This window comes from Cherax quadricarinatus, chromosome 71 (genome assembly GCF_038502225.1).
Source record: "Cherax quadricarinatus isolate ZL_2023a chromosome 71, ASM3850222v1, whole genome shotgun sequence".
NCBI lineage: Eukaryota > Metazoa > Arthropoda > Malacostraca > Decapoda > Parastacidae > Cherax > Cherax quadricarinatus.
In genome coordinates, this window is record NC_091362.1 from 6,784,815 (window position 1) to 6,805,493 (window position 20,679).

General features: G+C 42.4%; 1 protein-coding gene across 1 annotated transcript; it reads right to left on the reverse strand.

Annotated features, from left to right (window-relative positions):
- Positions 1–17,744: 17,744 nt before the first annotated feature.
- Positions 17,745–19,590, reverse strand: LOC138854810 (uncharacterized). The gene is made up of 2 exons (XM_070099963.1): positions 18,148–19,590; positions 17,745–18,013 (listed from the first exon to the last, which is right to left on the reverse strand). The coding sequence occupies exon 1, from the start codon at positions 19,480–19,482 to the stop codon at positions 18,784–18,786; it is 699 nt and encodes a 232-aa protein (XP_069956064.1). The 5' UTR covers positions 19,483–19,590; the 3' UTR covers positions 17,745–18,013; positions 18,148–18,783.
- Positions 19,591–20,679: the final 1,089 nt, after the last annotated feature.

Sequence of the window (20,679 nt, forward strand, 5' to 3'; positions counted from 1 at the left end):
GATAAAGTGTATGGTAGAGTTTTTAATGAGAGAGCAGGATCGCGCAGGATCGCAGATGAACAAGGAGGCTTTAGAATTGGTAGGAGATGTGTAGACCAGGTGCTTATATTGAAGGATATAATTGAACAGTATTTGGATAAAAGTTAAAAAAAAATTTCGATGCATCTGTGGATGTGGAAAAGACATATGATAGGGTGGTTAGGGAAGCAATACGGCACATATTGCAAGTGTGTGTAACAGGTGGTAGGTTACTTAAAGCAGTTAAGAGCTTTTACGAGGATAGTGAGACTAAGGTTAAAGTATGTTGAAGAGAGGGAGATTATTTCCCAGTAAAGTAGGTTTTAGACAGGGATGCGTGATGTCACCATGGTTATTTAACATATTTGTAGATGGACTGTGAAGGAAGTGAATGCAGGAGTGTTGGGGAGAGGTGTGTGGTTAAAATAAATCGACTCTGATACAAAGTGAGAATTGTCACAGTTGCTGTTGTTGATGACACAGTGTTCCTGGAAGTTTCTGAAGAGACGTTACAAAAGTTGGTGTACGAAGCTGGGATGGTGGGTAAAGGAAGTAAATTGAAAGTGAACATTGGAGAGAGTACGGTGATGTGAGTAACGAAAAATTTTGGTAACAAAAGATTTGATATCAAATTGATAGGGAAGAATAAGGAAAAATTAATGTTTTCAGATATTTGAGAGTGGACTTGCTGGCAGACTGGTTTATGAAAAGACGAGATAAACTGTAGAATTGACGTGGGAAAAAAGGTGGGTTGTGCACTGAGGCATCTGTGGAGACAAAGAACGTTATCCATGGAGGCAAAAAGAGAAATGTATTAAGTATAGCAGTGATACAAACATTATATGGGTGTGAAACATGAGTTTTAAATGTTGAAGCAAGAAGGCTGGAGGCAGTGGCGATGTCGTATCTGAGGGCAATGTGTGGTGTGAATATTATGTAGAGAATTCTTAGTTTAGAGATAAACAGCAGGAAGTGTGGGGTTATTCAAAGTATTATCCAGAGGGTTGAGGATGGGTTGAGATGGTTTGGTATTAAGAGAGGATGAAGCAAATTAGGATGACTTGGAGGAATGGTCCCGAGTCTGCACACAGAAATCACTCCCTACGAAAGCAAAAGACTGGGCAGGCTATGCAAAATACCCCCAATTAAAAGTAGGGGCGCCATTGGTATACTAAGAGAAAACACCATAAGTGTCCGGGGCCCAAGACTGTTCAACAGCCTCCCATCAAGCATTAGGGGAATTACCAATAAACCCCTGGCTGCCTTCAAGAGAGAGCTGGACAGATACCTAAAGTCAGTGCCGGATCAGCCGGGCTGTGGCTCATACGTTGGACTGCGTGCGGCCAGCAGTAACAGCCTGGTTGATCAGACCCTGATCCACCTGAGGGCCTGGTCATGGACCGGGCCGCGGGGGCGTTGATCCCCGGAATAACCTCCAGGTAATCCAGGTATCCAGGGTGTATGAATTCCGAAGTAGAGGGAAGGAGAGGCAGGGGTCGTCCTAAGAAAGTTGGAGGGAGAGGGTAAAGGAAATTTTGTGAGTTGCTTGGGCCTCCAACAGGCGTATGTGAGCGTGTTAGGAGTGAGTAAAGGTAAATAGATTTTATGTCTTGACTTGCTGTTGGAGTGTGAGCAAGGTAATATTTATGAAGGGATTCAGGGGGAAACTGGTTAGCCGGGCTTGAGTCCTGGAGGTGTGAAATATAGTGCTTGCTCTCTGAATGAGGGATGAGTGATGATGAAAGTGTTTCTTCTTTTCCGGGTCATTCTACTAATGACTCTCATCGCCGTCTGCTTTAACGATGTTGAAGTCGACAAAATCATCACCACCTCGGTCATGAACGTTCTCAAGGACCTTAACTTTGAAGTGGCTCCTTTCCCCGTGATGAGGGCCAAGAACTGGGTTGACTTCTATAAAAAAAAAAACACAGGCGGCGACGTGGAACGACTCAATGAAGATTAAAACGACAGGGCGACTGTCGACTGCATACAAAAATTCTAACTGCCAACTTGATGGTCAAGGTCACCTTTGCTGAAATCTTCATGGCATCTCAGGCACTCTGTGAAGGTCTACGCATCTCATATTACTACAGTAAACCCAGGAAAATATAGCCTAAACGATTTCCCATCAGGCCATGTTGGAATTCCTATGCATATACCCATCTCGTCAATGATTGTCTTTTAAGAACATAAGAACATAAGAACATAAGAAAGAAGGAACACTGCAACAGGCCTACTGACCCATGCGGAGCAGGCCCATGTCCCCCCTCGGATTAGACCAATGACCCCCCTCCCCCCGGATTAGCCCAATGACCCACCCAGTATGGTCATCTCCACTCAAGGATGGAGCACTGCACCAGACCCAGCAGCACAAGCTAGTCAGGTCCAACTCACACCCACCCACACCCACTCATATATTTATCTAACCTATTTTTAAAACTACACAACGTTTTAGCCTGAATAACTGTACTCGGGAGTTTGTTCCACTCATCCACAACTGTAGGAAAAGACTTACTGCTCCAACTGCGACGCTGAAGGACACACTCATAAGGACTGCACTTCTGTCTCTCAACCAAAATGCCTCAACTGCGAGAATGATCATAATGCTCTTGAAGCCAAGTGCTCTCTCAGGAAGACAATCATCAGTAAGAAAAAACTGGAGGAAAAAAAAAAACTATTCATTTATGCTGCAATTACTATACTTCAACTTACACTCAAGAAATTCTCCAACTTACCCAACATCCTCCTTTTGAAGTCAACTTCATTCCAACACTCCCAGATGACGCTCCAACCATGGTTATGTACTGCATGTTATATACTTACATGAAGGATTGCGCCTCCCACGGAGCTGTTATTCCCACAAAGAACTCTTTTGCCTCAACAACCTGCGCAGTTTCAGCGTTCCTGACACCACACCACCAGCACAAACATAAAAAATCTTCTCCAACGCAGGAGGCATCACCGTCCCCTCAAATCCTCCAACAGCAGAACAGTCCACTCCTGACCCACCAGCTGCAAAAGCCACTCCGCCTGCCCAACCTGCCACCACCTCAATAGCCACGGCTACTCCACATGACGATCCAGACTCTTTAAACTCTGACGAAGAAATTGAAGCCAACAGCCACACCCCGGCCTAACCTGGAAAAATCTACAGTAAACCGCTTAAATTACTGGGAACGCCTTAGTCTTGAACATGTACTCACTGGAGAGGAGGAGAGAGAGATACATGATAATAAATATCTCGACAGTACTCGATGGCCGGATCCGAAATCTGCACACTACCATAACAACATGTTGTAGTGAGATGTATGAGAGGAAATTCAAAATAAACCCATTGAGGAGTAGGGGCGCGGTGGAGACAATAAAGGAACACTGTATCAACATTTGTGGCCCCAGACTATTCAACATCTTACCAGAAGATATCAGAAACACTGCTGGAACAAGTGTAGAAGCCGTCAAGAGGAAACTGGACAAGTATTTTTACCAAGTGCCAGATCAACCAGGCTGTGATGGATATGTGGGGCAGAGGCCCTCCAGCAGCAGCAACCTGGTTGGCCAGGCTAGCATCAGAGAAGACTGGCCCATGGCCGAGCTCCGAGAGTAGTGAAACTCTAGAAACTCATCAAAGGTATATACTCTACACCGCACCTACGAACATGAACACAATCTTTCTCAAGGAATTCCACCCTCGACTCTGCAATGGAACTATCAAATACGCCTCTGTTGTCCCATACACGTTCACACCACGACAAGTACAAAATTCTGAGAAAGAATTCATCGAGGAGTTGATGACTTCGACAAGTATGGAACAATCACTTAGCTGACATAAGTAATGTTTAGAAAATTTTAGAATATGTCGTTTAAGTTAACACAAAATAAAATGAGCTTAATATCCGTTCCACTACATCATTCACACAGCCTTCCACTACATCATTCATACAACCTTCCACCATATCATTCATACAACCTTCCACCACATCATTCATACAACCTTCCACCACATCATTCATACAACCTTCCACTACATCATTCATACAACCTTCCACCATATCATTCATACAACCTTCCACCACATCATTCATACAACCTTCCACCATATCATTCATACAACCTTCCACCACATCATTCATACAACCTTCCACCACATCATTCATACAACCTTCCACTACATCATTCATACAACCTTCCACCATATCATTCATACAACCTTCCACCACATCATTCATACAACCTTCCACCACATCATTCATACAACCTTCCACCATATCATTCATACAACCTTCCACCACATCATTCATACAACCTTCCACCATATCATTCATACAACCTTCCACCATATCATTCATACAACCTTCCACTACATCATTCATACAACCTTCCACCATATCATTCATACAACCTTCCACCACATCATTCATACAACCTTCCACCATATCATTCATACAACCTTCCACCATATCATTCATACAACCTTCCACTACATCATTCATACAACCTTCCACCATATCATTCATACAACCTTCCACCACATCATTCATACAACCTTCCACCATATCATTCATACAACCTTCCACCACATCATTCATACAACCTTCCACCATATCATTCATACAACCTTCCACCATATCATTCATACAACCTTCCACTACATCATTCATACAACCTTCCACCATATCATTCATACAACCTTCCACCACATCATTCATACAACCTTCCACCATATCATTCATACAACCTTCCACCATATCATTCATACAACCTTCCACTACATCATTCATACAACCTTCCACCACATCATTCATACAACCTTCCACTACATCATTCATACAACCTTCCACCATATCATTCATACAACCTTCCACCACATCATTCATACAACCTTCCACCATATCATTCATACAACCTTCCACCATATCATTCATACAACCTTCCACTACATCATTCATACAACCTTCCACCACATCATTCATACAACCTTCCACTACATCATTCATACAACCTTCCACCACATCATTCATACAACCTTCCACTACATCATTCACACAACCTTCCACCACATCATTCATACAACCTTCCACCATATCATTCATACAACCTTCCACCATATCATTCATACAACTTTCCACTACATCGTTCATACAACCTTCCACCATATCATTCATACAACCTTCCACTACATCATTCATACAACCTTCCACCACATCATTCATGCAACCTTCCACCATATCATTCATACAACCTTCCACCATATCATTCATACAACCTTCCACTACATCATTCATACAACCTTCCACCACATCATTCATACAACCTTCCACCACATCATTCATACAACCTTCCACCATATCATTCATACAACCTTCCACTACATCATTCATACAACCTTCCACTACTTCATTCATACAACCTTCCACCACATCATTCATACAACCTTCCACCATATCATTCATACAACCTTCCACCACATCATTCATACATCCTTCCACTACACCATTCATAAAAAATAAGCTCATTCATACACCTGCCGTCCAAGACCTTGAGAAAATACCGAGGTGCCAAGAGACAAAACTCATCACAGATAAAATAATTCCCCAGCAAACTTCCATTCTAGATTACTAGCTGCTATATAATGTTGACAGCGCAGCTAGACAGCTATAATGGATTATAGGAAACTAAGTGGTGTGAAGTTTACATCTCCGTAAGCACTCCGTCCATGACAAAGTATTAAAGTTTTGGAAAAAGACATGATGGAACCTCAGTAGGCTATGTTGTCATGCTACTAACCCCTTTAACATGACACCCACGTTACTATTGCCATCTACTGGCTGTTAACACAGTAAAATAATGCTAGGATAGTCCTCCTCCCTTCTTGGCGATGGACTTCACGTGGATAGTAAATATATAGAACATAAAGTAGAGTTTATGACAGGAGAAAAGTGAATTATGAAAAGGTAAACAGATGTGTTTTGTCGTGAGCAGGTTCTTAACCCTCTCCAGGAACCTTGACTGGCGTACACCTGGTACCCTGCCACCTCTCTCTCTCCAGGAACCTTGACTGGCGTACACCGGGTACCCTGCCACCTCTCACTCTCCAGGAGCCTTGACTGGCGTACACCGGGTACCCTGCCACCTCTCACTCTCCAGGAGCCTTGACTGGCCTACGCCGGGTACCCTGCCACCTCTCTCACTCTTCAGGCGCCCTGACTGACGTACGCAGGGTACGCTGCCACCTATGGTTTATACATTCAGTTGAAGTGGTACGGATATCATACACCTTAAGGTGTATATCTCTGAGTGTATACATTGAGAGTTACTTTAACCCCTGTTTTACGTATTAAGGTATTCATGACTAGTGGGGTGGAGAAAATTCTCCAGTAAACAGGGTATCTCTCAGCCCCCTCAACCCTCTGAGGGACTTAGCCCTCTCACAAAGGATTAGTGGACTCTCTCTTCCTGGCACATCTTTAATGAGAAACATATATGTACCACGTCTTTCTCTCCTTGCTAGAATTTCTGATCAACTATAAAATGAGAGTTGAACGAGGGTAATTACTCTTTTCCCCATAGCAAGAAAATTAAGAGAAAACCTGTGACCCACTTCGTCTACAAGTCGGAGACATTATGACTTCTAGCCCACGGCTAAACAGAAGGAAACAACATTCTTGTGTTATTCCTTGTTGCAATGTGTAGCAACGAATATATATAAAGCTGAACTCAGCTTTTGTGGGGATGATGAACTTGCGGGTGCTGGTCATGGCGACAAGCTAGGGTGAATTCAGACATCAGAGTGTAAACACGTCAGAAATCTCCCGCTGAGAACAAAGAAAATAATGACTTTGTATAGTAAACTCTGAAATACTGTCAATCTCCACTAAGAAAACTATTGTTAACAGGAAACACTAGTGTATTAATCCGTGGTGTAATCCTGATAGTATAAAAGTTTGTGTTGCAGTATACATTCAGGTGTTATGAACAAAGGGACAAGATATCACTATCGCATAACGAATGGCCAAAATGACTTTCTATCAGCGAGTGAGGACAAATAACTACGCATCTGTAGCAGCTTACTCAAAACAACGATACTGGGATAATATCTCCCCTACAACAAACTAGGGAAAATTGGGTCAGTTATAATACCCAGGTAAGTTCAGTCATACCCACATCTTACGTTAGTTGCAACTAATAGGTAAAGGTGAGATCTGACTGGAGTTACCAACAGATCCCGTGACACGAGCATGATTCACCCAAACCAGCTTATTCCAAAGTGTCTTCAGAAAATGCGAGAAACATTTCATAAGTCAGTAGCAGAATTTACAAGAGTTACTAACACTCGAACAAACCCAACCAAAATTCAAGTAGGTTCGAGAGTTATGTTACCTAATTTCAATAAACTCGACCAAAAATTCGTTGGTCACTACCGAGTAGTTGAGCACATAAGTAGTAATAGTATAAAGTTAGAGGAATTAGTAGTGGTCAGTACAAAAAATAACATTTAGATCATATGAAGTTAGTATGTGACGATGTTGATGAGGTACCTGACATCCAGACGAACAAGCCAAACTCTGACAATCTTTCTGACCCACTACCTTCCACCACTAACAGCCTGACTGACGTACAAACCTGACTGTCGTTTTCTACACATACACAAGTGATGAGGAATCCTCAACTTTCAGTTGTTAACACTAATGTTAATCCTCCTGAGTCACGGCATGTCTTAGCTGTTGCCACAGAATTTGACCCCCCTAGAGATGATGATCACTGTATATGTAAATCTCACCCTAGCAGAGTTGGGGTTAAATGTTAATAACGTGTATAAATGATTAATATAATCCAATTAATACTCAACCGTGTGTTGTAAGTTGTACATTATGTCGGTGTATTTGGTGGATCAAAATTGTTTTTTTTAAGTGTTCACATTCTCTCAGAATTCCGAGATTTAACAGTAATTTGAACATACATACAGAGGTACAAAAAATACAGGTAAGAGCAGCATGCCAAAGCCACTTATATGCATAGCATTACGGGCTGGCTTAAAATTAACTTAAGATTAACTAAGCAATGATGAAATCAGTGATAAGACATTATTGTAAACAGATAACTATAAAGCACAAATGAGTATTACAAAGACAGGTCATATGGTTGCATGCATTGCTGTACATTCAGTCGAATGGAGTATTCTGTTAGATTGGGTTTTAGGTTTAACATTTATGTGATATAATTGTGAGAAACATTTAAGATATACAATTTATAAGGTTCAGTTATTCAGTATTTATTTGGTTTTGGGTGAGTAAGTGATCTTTGAGAAGAGACTTGAATTTATAAACAGGTAGTGTTTCTTTTATATTTACAGGTAATGAATTCCAGATTTTAGGGCCTTTTATGTGCATTGAGTTTTTGCATAGCGTGAGATGGACACGAGGAACATCAAAGAGTGACCTGTGCCTTGTGTTATGGTCATGTGTTCTGTTGAGGTTGGCAAGGAGATGTTTGAGGGGAGAGTTAATATCAGAGTTAAGTGTTCTATGTATGTAATAGGTGCAATAATAAGTATGGATGTTTTGTATGGTGAGTAGGTTGAGTGTTTTGAATATTGGTGGAGTGTGCTACCTGTAGTGAGAATTTATCATTCTAACTGCAGCCTTTTGTTGGGTAATTAGTGGTCTGAGATGGTTAATTGTTGTTGAGCCCCATGCACAAATTCCATAGGTGAGATAGGGGTAAATAGGAGAGTGATATAGGGCCAGGAGGGCTGACTGTGGAGCATAGTACTGTATCTTCAATAGTATGCCTACAGTCTTGAAAATTTTCTTAGAAATTTGTTGTATATGTGTATGAAATTTGAGTCTATTATCAAGGTGGATTCCTAAGAATTTTCCCTCTGTTAGCTTTGTGATAGGTGATCCGTTTATCATTATGTTAAGAGGGACATCTGTAGCTCTGTTACCAAACTGAATGAAGTAGGTTTTGTCACTGTTTAGTGTAAGTTTGTTAGTCCTCATCCAGGTAGATATTTTCTGTAATTCGGTATTTACAGTATTGGCTAGCGTGACTGGGCTCGGGTGAGAGAAGACGTATGTAGTGTCATCTGCAAATAGTGTGGGTTTGAGTAATTGCGAAGCATTTGGTAGGTCATTTATGTATAGGAGAAAGAGAAGAGGGTCAAGGACACTTCCCTGTGGGACACCAACTGTAATTGGTTGAGCGGAAGAGCTTGCCCCATTTGTGTACACATTTTGGCTTCTGTTGCTGAGGTATGACTTGAGGTAGTTGAGGGAGTGCCCTCTTATACCATAGTGTGACAATTTTACGTGGAGCAAGTCATGGTCAACTGTATCAAAAGCTTTACGTAAGTCAATGAAGATCCCCAGTGGGACTTCTTTTTTCTCTATTGCAGTGTATATATGTTCTAGCATGTGTATAATAACATCATTAGTATTTTTATTAGGCCTGAATCCAAATTGGCAGGGGTTGAGTATGTTTTGGGAGATTAGGTAGGAGTAGATTCGTTTATGAATTAATTTTTCGAAGATTTTTGAGAGAGGGTGTAAATTGGATATTGGCCTATAGTTATTCAACTCTGTTTGGTCTCCTCCCTTATGGATCGGGGTGACCCTTGCTATTTTGAGAACTGTAGGGAAGGTGGAGGATTCAATGGATTTGTTAAAGAGTGTTGCAATGATTGGTGATAGTACTTGTGACACTTTTTTGTATATAAAGGGTGGTAAGGTACTTAAATCTCCTGCCTTGTTTTTTAGTGTGTTGATAATAAGGGAGACTTCGTATGGGTTAGTCGGAGCTAGGAACAGTGTGTTCGGGTAGTTGCCAGTGAGGTAGTCATTTGGTGGGGTATCTGAGATTGGGATTTTATTGGCAAGGTTTTGTCCTATAGTGGAGAAGAAATCATTGAGTCTGTTTGCTGTTTCTGTTGGTGGGAGTTGGGGTTCATCTGATTTTGCTAATTTTATTTCGCTATTTCGTGATATCTTTTTTGTTCCCAGAATTTCTGATAGGGCTTTCCAGGTCTTTTTTATATCACCTCGTAAGTTGGATAATCTGTTCTCATAATACAATTTTTTTGCCCTTCTTATCAGGCTGGTTAGGATTGACGAGTAACGTTTTGTTTGGTCTCTGGTTATGTGACCCATTCTGTTTTTCATATCGGTGTTTTGTATTTATGGATTTGAGAATGCTGGGTGTTAGCTAGGGACTGTTCAGTCTCTTAGCTGTCATCTGTTTAGTTTTTTTAGGGCAGTGCTTGTTATAGAGGTATTGGGTCTTTTTTAGAAAATTATTAAAACATTCGTCAATATCTGTATAGATTTCTAGCTCAGTGTGCCAGTCAATGTTTGTTACTGCTGTTGTGAAGTTATTAATGGCTGCCTCATTGTGAAGTCTGAAGGTGACTTTAGTAGTGTCTTGGGGTATTTTACCAAGAGTTGTTATGAGGAAAGTAGGGTAGTGGTCTGTGGTATTATCTGTAATTATGCCTGATTTTAAAGGGGATATGGTGTTGGTCCAGATGTGGTCAAGTAGGGAAACACTAGTCTCTGTAACTCTTGTAGGTTTTGTTACTGTTGGTAGCAACATGCAGTTACTCATTGTGTTTGTGAATTCAGTAACGTGTGGGTCCTGGTCTTGCAGGAGATTTATATTGAAGTCACCTGAGAGTAGTAAGTGATCTTTGTTCATGCGTGCATCAGTTATCATACTTCCTAGATTTTGACTAAATTGGCTAATGTTTGACTGTGGAACTCTGTAGATGTTTATCAATGTGAGAGGTTTTTGTAGGTATTTGGATTTGAATTTAGCTATTATATATTCCCCATGTTCATCCCTTGTGCAAGTATTAGTGATACATTCTAGTTGGTCTGAGTAGTATATAGCTGTGCCACCCCCTTGTTGGTCTGGCCTACAGTTGTGTATGGCTGTGTAACCAGGAATGGCATAGACATCTGTACTATCAGGCTTTAGCCAGGTTTCAGTTAGTGTAATGATGGACATATTGGCATGTAAGGAATTTAGTAATACTATGAGGTCATCGTAATGCTTGCTTAAAGATCTGATATTGTAGTTAAAGATAGTTATGTTGTTGTTGGCACTGAGAAGTGCCTTTGATTGTTCTGCAGTGTAGTAATTACAGTAACTGTTTGATTCATTTAAGTAATTAAATAAGAGGTTGGTATCAGGATCAATGCTTGTAATCATAAGATTTGTAGTGAATCTATAGTTAGAATTAAGTATAAAACAAAGTAAATAGTCTTAAGCTAAAAAATAGCACCTGAATTATTTAACAAATGTAAAAATAATGAGCTAAGGTAGTTTTTTAAAGCTAAAATAAAGGAGACAATATAAAAGGGACTAAAATAATTTATGGTGAACAAATAAAGTGATGATCAAATAATGGAGCTTGGGAATATGATAGTAGGTAGTACTATAAAGGTAATTCTTTAAAGTTAGAATTATAATATAAAATTATAATATAAAAGGGACTAATATAAGTTGTGGTGAACAATAAAGTGGTAATCAAATAATGAGCTTTGGAATATAATGGCAAAATAGTGAACTTATTACACTTTAGCACCTGTGAATAGCACCTTGATTATTTTAACAATTGTAAATATATAAACTAGGGTAGTTATATAAAGCTAAAATAAAAGAGAAAATATATAAGGGACTAAAATTAAGTAATGGTAAACAAAGTTAAATGGACAGGTGGTCACTATGAAATAATATTGGTTTAGGAGTAAGATCTGATTTGTAATATTAAATAAATTGAGCAGTTTATTGCACAATAAAAGTAAAAAAAATGAGGTAGTTGGTACTAGCTAGCAAAAGATAGTTTTGGTACTTGCAAAAAAGTAATTGGAATATACACTAATTGCATACACAATAAAAAGTGACTAAAAAACAAGTAGTGATAAACAAAATTAAATGGACAGGTAAGAATAATGAATATTATTAATTTGGAGTAAGATTTGACTTGTAACACAAAATTATGAGCAATTAATAGCAGTAAGAAAGAAGTATAAAGAAATGAGTACACCGAGTTTGTCTTTTCTGTTAAGCAATTTCTTCTTTGTAAATAAGTTTCCTCAGAATCCGTAGATCACATGAATAATGATTGATCGAATTTCTTTAATCTCATTTACTCTTATTTATTTCCATGATCCACCATGATTTGTAATGCAATATATTTTAGTATGTCATATGTTTTGTTGTCCAACGTTTTCTTTCATTGTACAGACTCGGCCCAGAGTCTGACCGATGTGTCGCCCGCTCTATGTACTAGTTTTTAGGTGTTATGTCGAGGCCACCAGACACTGTCAACAGTGTAATATTTGTGTAATATATATAATGTGTTAGTGACAGATCATTTGTAGACAGGCTTCCTAGTCAAACCTAGTCACGTAACCTAGTTTGAACCAGGCACCTTGGCCACAGGCATCTCCCTCACTTTCAACCAAGCCTAGTCTCCTTCACTTTCAACCAAGCCTAGTCTCCCTCACTCTCAACCAAGCTTAGTCTCCCTCACTCAACCAAGCCTATTCTCCCTCACTCTTAACCAAGCCTAGTCTCCCTCACTCTTAACCAAGCCTAGTCTCCCTCACTCTCAACCAAGCCTAGTCTCCCTCACTCTCAACCAAGCCTAGTCTCCCTCACTCTCAACCAAGCCTAGTCTCCCTCACTCTTAACCAAGCTTAGTTTCCCTCACTCAACCAAGCCTAGTCTCCCTCACTCTCAACCAACCCTAGTCTCCCTCACTCTTAACCAAGCTTAGTTTCCCTCACTCAACCAAGCCTAGTCTCCCTCACTCTCAACCAAGCCTAGTCTCCCTCACTCTCAACCAAGCCTAGTCTCCCTCACTCTCAACCAAGCTTAGTCTCCCTCACTCTCAACCAAACTTAGTCTCCCTCACTCTCAACCAAGCCTAGTCTCCCTCACTCTTAACCAAGCCTAGTCTCCCTCACTCTTAACCAAGCCTAGTCTCCCTCACTCTTAACCAAGCCTAGTCTCCCTCACTCTTAACCAAGCCTAGTCTCCCTCACTCTTAACCAAGCCTAGTCTCCCTCACTCTTAACCAAGCCTAGTCTCCCTCACTCTTCTAGTCCCCCTCACTCTTAACCAAGCCTAGTCTCCCTCACTCTTAACCAAGCCTAGTCTCCCTCACTCTTAACCAAGCCTAGTCTCCCTCACTCTTAACCAAGCCTAGTCTCCCTCACTCTTAACCAAGCCTAGTCTCCCTCACTCTTAACCAAGCCTAGTCTCCCTCACTCTTAACCAAGCCTAGTCTCCCTCACTCTTAACCAAGCCTAGTCTCCCTCACTCTTAACCAAGCCTAGTCCCCCTCACTCTTAACCAAGCCTAGTCTCCCTCACTCTCAACCAAGCCTAGTCTCCCTCACTCTCAACCAAGTCTAGTCTCCCTCACTCTTAACCAAGCCTAGTCTCCCTCACTCTTAACCAAGCCTAGTCCCCCTCACTCTTAACCAAGCCTAGTCTCCCTCACTCTCAACCAAGCCTAGTCTCCCTCACTCTTAACCAAGCCTTAACCAAGCCTAGTCTCCCTCACTCTTAACCAAGCCTAGTCTCCCTCACTCTCAACCAAGCCTAGTCTCCCTCACTCTTAACCAAGCCTAGTCTCCCTCACTCTTAACCAAGCCTAGTCTCCCTCACTCTTAACCAAGCCGCGTGTCCCTCACTCTTAACCAAGCCTAGTCTCCCTCACTCTTATCCAAGCCTAGTCCCCCTCACTCTTAACCAAGCCTAGTCTCCCTCACTCTTAACCAAGCCTAGTCTCCCTCACTCTTAACCAAGCCTAGTTTCCCTCACTCTTAACCAAGCCTAGTCTCCCTCACTCTTAACCAAGCCTAGTCTCCCTCACTCTCAACCAAGCCTAGTCTCCCTCACTCTCAACCAAGCATAGTCTCCCTCACTCTTAGTCTCCCTCACTCCAAGCCTAGTCTCCCTCACTCTTAACCAAGCCTAGTCCCCCTCACTCTTAACCAAGCCTAGTCTCCCTCACTCTTAACCAAGCCTAGTCTCCCTCACTCTTAACCAAGCCCTCACTCTTAACCAAGCCTAGTCTCCCTCACTCTCAGCCAAGCCTAATCTCCCTCACTCTCAGCCAAGCCTAGTCTCCCTCACTCTCAACCAAGCCTAGTCTCCCTCACTCTCAACCAAGCCTAGTCTCCCTCACTCTCAACCAAGCCTAGTCTCCCTCACTCTTAACCAAGCCTAGTCTCCCTCACTCTCAACCAAGCCTAGTCTCCCTCACTCTCAACCAAGCTTAGTCTCCCTCACTCTCAACCAAGCCTAGTCTCCCTCACTCTCAACCAAGCCTAGTCTCCCTCACTCTCAACCAAGTTTAGCCTCCCTCACTTTCAGCCAAGCCTAGTCTCCCTCACTCTTAACCAAGCCTAGTCTCCCTCACTCTTAACCAAGCCTAGTCTCCCTCACTCTTAACCAAGCCTAGTCTCCCTCACTCTCAACCAAGTTTAGCCTCCCTCACTTTCAGCCAAGCCTAGTCTCCCTCACTCTTAACCAAGCCTAGTCTCCCTCACTCTTAACCAAGCCTAGTCTCCCTCACTCTTAACCAAGCCTAGCAGATAATGATAAATTGGGCTCTGCAATGTTTACCAATACAAGGCTTCTATAACAATGAACAACTGTTTCCATACACTTTATGTATCGATCCCCTTAACAGTAGGTTATCATTATTATTTGAGAAAGCATTGTCTGCAGCCAGTCAGAAGAAACATTCTTTAACTGTTAAGAAATAATATCACTATTCTAAAAGACTGGCAAATTGTGACTTATGCCAGCCAATGGCAGTATGAATCTTGTGCTCATGAAACCACACCAGTGGTCAAAATTTGAAGCCGATAAGATGAGTCATTCTCCAGTTATTCTACATCAATGAATTTGCTAACCCGTAAACGAATCATAATAGTTACTATCCTGACTTTAAGATACATCAGTCACTGAATATTGACGCTGTTCAGAAGACGTAAAGTGATTTAATATTAAGAAAAATTTCACACTATTTTACACTATATAAAATCGTCAAATGTATAGTTATCTGCGTCAGAGGTTACCAGCTGTGACCCACATCTCCCTTCCCACAGGTGGCCCTGACAGCTGGCACAGCCGTTGTTTGAGTCTGTCCATTATGTGATTTTAACTCTCTGAGGATTTTGGAAGTTATCATAGCCATTTCAGGATGCTTGGAGTAGGTTCATTAACTTTGATCATAGGGCTCGTGAACGTGCTTATTGTTCCTTGAATTTGAGGCTCGTTACCGTACACAAGTGTCGAAAATTTGAAGCCGATTGGAAGAGGCGTCTCGAGTTATGATCAAAATAAAATAAAAAAGCAGGAAGAATAAAAAGGCACAATACCGTGACTGGAACAATACACAAATAACCCGCAAATAGGAGAATGAAACTTGTGACGACATTTGGGTCTGACTTGGACCATCAACTAGTAACACAGAAGCGGGAAGGGAAGGGAGCCAGTATATATAAGAGGGCGGGGTAGGGGGTAAAATGAGAGTTAGTAGTAGAATGATAGAAGTAGTGGTAGTAGTAGTAGTAGTAGTAGTAGTAGTAGTAGTAGTAGTAGTAGTAGTAGTAGCAACAACAGTAGTCGTAGCAGCAGCAGTCGTAGCAGCAGCAGTCATAGCAGCAGCAGTCGTAGCAGCAACAGTCGTAGCAGCAGCAGCAGTAGTGGAGGTAGTCTAAAGACAAAAAAAGAGCACTGCAGGAAAGTTAATTCAATTAAATTAAATTCAAGTTTATTCTCTTTAAGGGTTACAATGTGGGGTTTACAGGATTTGGATATTGTGTGGTTTACATGTTATAAAACACTAATTACAGAGGGGGCCACTAGGACACCTAGCATGGCTAGGCATTTCGGGCAGACTTAGATTAATTCTTAACATTAAATCCTTACAGATTATGGTATTAAGGCTAGGTGACTACATCATAATTTGTGAATTTAGCAATGTGAATGCTTTTGTTTTAGCACAATACAAAGTGTCTATATTGAAGCATCACAGGACAAAAACACGGGGAAATTATAGAACATATCTAGGTAGAAGAAAGAATAGGCAAAGAAAATATAGAAAAAAAGAGAACAGATAAAGAGAGGAGACAAAGATCAGTCAAGTCACGAGTGTTCAGAAGTTCGGAGCATCTGACAATGTAATGAGAGAGGAAGGCATCTACAGAGACAAAGCCACGACTAATTATTATTATCATAATAAAAAAGAAGCGCTAAACCCAATAGGGAAGCCAAGACTAAGATTCATGTTAGAAAAGTTGTATATAAAGGATCCTTCAACAAGGCTGCGTCTGTGAAGGCTCGAAAAAGGATAGATAGTTTCAGAGGACCAGTTAATAGGATGACTGTGATATCTAATATGACAGGAAAAGGGTTGTTAGTGTCGTCAAGGCTAACACTTCTTTTGTGTTCGTAAAGGCTATCAGAAAGAGAGGGGACAATTTCCCCAAAGGCTTGGAGAGGACAAGAGGAAGCTGTGTGACTGGTTAAGGTAAGATTTTGTTCAGATTTTTAACCCCCGGAGGGTTAGTCACCCAGGATAACAGAAAAGGTCAGTGCGTCATAGATGACTGTCTTATTCCTACTTGGGTCCTTCAGTCTTGTCCCGCAGGATGCGACTCACAACAATCGACTAACACCCAGGTACCTACTTGCCAGGTGAGCAAGGACAGCAGGTGTAAAGAAACACGTCCATTGTTTCCACACGGCCTGGGATTGAATCACGGACACTCAGTGTGTGAGGCCACAACATTGCCTACCAGGCCACGGGACATCGTTAATGCTCCAAGACGGACCGAAACGTTGTCATAAATTTCATTCTCCTATGTACGGGTTATCTGTGAAAAAAAAAAGTAAGAAGAAAATATGAAAAAAAATTAGGCAACCCCACAAAGGTTTCCATTCGCCGATACCTAATAAATTATCTCTTAAATGTTATTCTCGAAATTTTTCCATACAGAAAGTTTTCTGTTACACTCCAATAAATATTTTTCTCCTTTTATTAATTCTAGGACATTTACAAGAGATTATAAAATGTACATACAACTATAACAAGTTAGTTACCGCTAGACATAACGTTTTCTGTGTTTGTTTATACTCAATTGTGATTACAGAGATCGTAGAGTTACCGAAGTTATCTCACATTATCTAAAGAGATAACTTTGACACAGACCAAAGAGATGAATAACAAAGAATAAGAGGAATGAAATTCTTGCCCAAGTTGTTTTTGTACACTGTGAAGAGTCTTCCCCGTCCCACACAAGACACTTTATATTATCACTGGTTAACAATGGACTCATTCTGAAGATAAAGTTATCTCTGAAAACGTTAACTTATTAAAAGATCTTAAAAGAGGAAATAGTAGAATTAAGGGGAAGGGATGAGTGAGCGACGAAGAGAGGGTGCTAGAGTAAGGGAGACGAGGTGGTAGAGTAAGACAGGATGGTAGAGTAAGACAGGGTGGTAGAGTAAGACAGGGTGGTAGAGTAAGACAGGGTGGTAGAGTAAGGAAGACAGGGAAGTAGTGTAGCGTCCTCAGAAAAAGACAGTCATTATTATATATTTTCTCTATTATCTAATATTATATTGTTGATGTTTTTGTTAATAGCTAAAACTAAAATATCTTGCTTTTATATTATTTGCCTTATATGTTCAGCTGTGAAAATTTGTCTGGGCTGCCTCCAAGTGAGTCGCCTACCCTGGCAAACTCTGTTGACACCGAGCTCTGAGATGGGTACCTCAGCCTCACAAGTGGCTTATAGGACAGATTTTTTTCACAAATGATTGGTATTGCAAGAAACCTCGCCTGCATGCACGTATAAAGGACTAACTTACTTGGTGTTGCAGCATATATCCTGATCTTCAACTTCCTAAGCCTAGCTTTAGCCCCCTTGGACTTCCCCTTGGGAACCACGTGCAACCGGGAGCATTAATTCCTGCAATATTCAATCGTTATTAGTGTCCTGCCTGCACCTCAGAAATTCCTATATCCAAGAGGGTATGTATCCCCTAGTATAACTTTGCAGACTCAGACGCTAGCTTCAGACGACTCTGAGACGCTGGTACTTACTGGGCATACTCTCTCTGTAGCACGCCGAGCCCTCAGTTAACTCAACTCACGATCTCCTAAGTCACTGGCCAGATCCTACGGGAAAGGGTGAATATCTCGTCTTACTGTATGGGCTGATGGAGGAGATCATCTACGGTACATCGAGGTGTCTCTACCAGATTTCCCCAGGTCTCAGATGTGAAGACACGTGGGGGCGCCGCCTGATGTTCACGGCACGTCTTGTCCAGTCGAAGTCTATCGTAAGAAGGACGCTATTCTGTCTTTGTGACCTGCGCCCCGCCATTCAAGCTAGGGCTGCCAGTTCTCCCTAGCTAACTTATCCTAATGTTTGCCTACATTATCGGCCTATTACTACCTATGTTAAGGTCTTAGGTCTACTCTATCATTATCTACAGATGCCTTAGTAAACCTAATATTAGTGTATTACCAGTAAACCTACCTACTCCTTCCCTGAAGAGTAAATCTATAAATTAAATAAGCTTACCAACCGCCAACCAGAGAATGCCTTGCTTGTTTGGGAGGGTTTAAGGGTCGCTCGGCTCAGACGACCAGACGCTCATGCTGGATCTGAGCTGTGGAACTATTTGGACCAAATAAATTTCCACATCCTCCCGCCGGCGAAGGTAGGCGCTAAGTCTAGATCAAGTCTGCCTCCCGCAGGCCCCCCCAGTGGGCCCTGGACTCGAGCGCCGTTCGACGGGTCGACCGGCCGCTCAGCTCACTCAACCTCTGGTCTGATTTCTCATGTCCCGGTCCCACCGTGTGGACCTCGAGAGGCAAAAGCCTGTTGATGGGTCTTATAGTCTCGACACCGTTCATTCTCACTTTCACCATTCTCAACCGCCCAGCCTTGTCTGGGTGGGTTGACACTACCAGGCCAAGAGGCCAGTATGCCCTCGGCGCCTCGGATTCTACCAGCACCAGGTCCCCTTCACTTAGCATCATCTTATTCGCCTCGGGGTCGGCACCATAGAAATGTTCCCGCAAGGTTGTCAAGTAATCCCTGCGCCACACCTGGTTCCATTTGTCCAGGATGTTCACCAGTCTGTTGTGACTCCTGTGCAGTTCTTCATTGATGGGGGGACCATCTGGCCCATAATAATCCAGCTCCTTGGAAGACTGACTCAAAATTGCGGGGAAGGGCTCAATCCTTCTTCCAAACAGCATGTGATTGGGGGTGAGAGCTTCTTGCTCGTCAATCCCATTTTGTACGTAGGTCAGAGGCCTGTTATTAACTCTTGCCTCTATCTCAACTAACACTGTCCTCAGTTCATCACAGCTCACCCTCCTGCCGTGCAAGACCTTCCGAATGCACCTTTTGACTGTGCCCACCATGCGTTCATAGAATCCCCCTTGCCAGGGTGCCCTGGGAGCTATGAACCTCCACTCGCACTCTATTCTCTTCAGGTGTTCTCGTACTTCTCCGTTGTCCCTAAGATTCCTGAAAACTTTATCGGCCGCCCTAAAGCTTGTGCCATTGTCCGAGATAATCAATCGCGGGCACGAGAATCTGGCAGTAAACCTCCTGAACAACTTCACGAAAGTCTCTGTCGTCATATCTTCTGCCAACTCCAAATGCACCGCTCGAGTAGTGGCACAGGTAAACAGGCAGACATATACTTTCTGAGGGCCCTCCTTAACGTCTCCTGGGTTCTTCAATGTGATAGCCCCCGTATAGTCTATTCCTACAGTCTCAAAGGGCCTGTCACTATGTACCCGCTCCTGAGGCAGCGGTGGTGGACCTGGGTAGGGTAGGGTCCTCCCATCGTACCGCCGGCAGACCGTGCAACTCTTTAGCACCCTTTTGACGGCAGCTCGACCCTTCAGTACCCAGTAATTCTGACGTAGGCAGGTGAGGGTATCTCCAAACCCCCCATGTAAGGTCCTCTGATGGGCATCTTGTATCAATAGCTCTGTCGCCCATCCCTCCTTTCCCAGCAGCACGGGATGTTTGGCCCCATAGCTGAGCTCAGAGTTTTGTATTCTTCCCCTGCATCTTATTAGCCCCGCATGATCTAGGAACAATCCCAATGAGTGAACCAATTTGCTGTTCCCTGAGTCGTCATCGTTGGACACGCGTCCTGACGCCATAACCTGCTGCCGGGTCGCAAGTACTTCCAGCACTCCTGGAAACCTCCCCCTTTGGTACTGCCTTATCCAATATTCTCTGGGACCCACTAGAGACAACTGTCGACCCTGGCTTACCTTGTCATGCAGCTTCCTCACGAATCGAAATACCATTTCCGTGACTCCTATAAGTTTTCTCCACGAGGAGTAGCGCCTGGGGTCAAATAATTCAGTGTCGTGTTCCCCCACGAAATGTACTATGCTGCTGATTGTCTCCACGAATTTCTGCTCCGGCCAGCAATCCCTTGCCGGTAACCAGTCTGGGCCTTTGAACCAAAGCTCGCTTTTACTCAACTTTCTGTGTGTCACCCCTCGGCTTATCAGGTCGGCTGGGTTTTGATCTGTAGGCACATACAGAATTGTTGATGTTGACTGTAGTTCCCGTATCTCCTTTACCCGATTCCT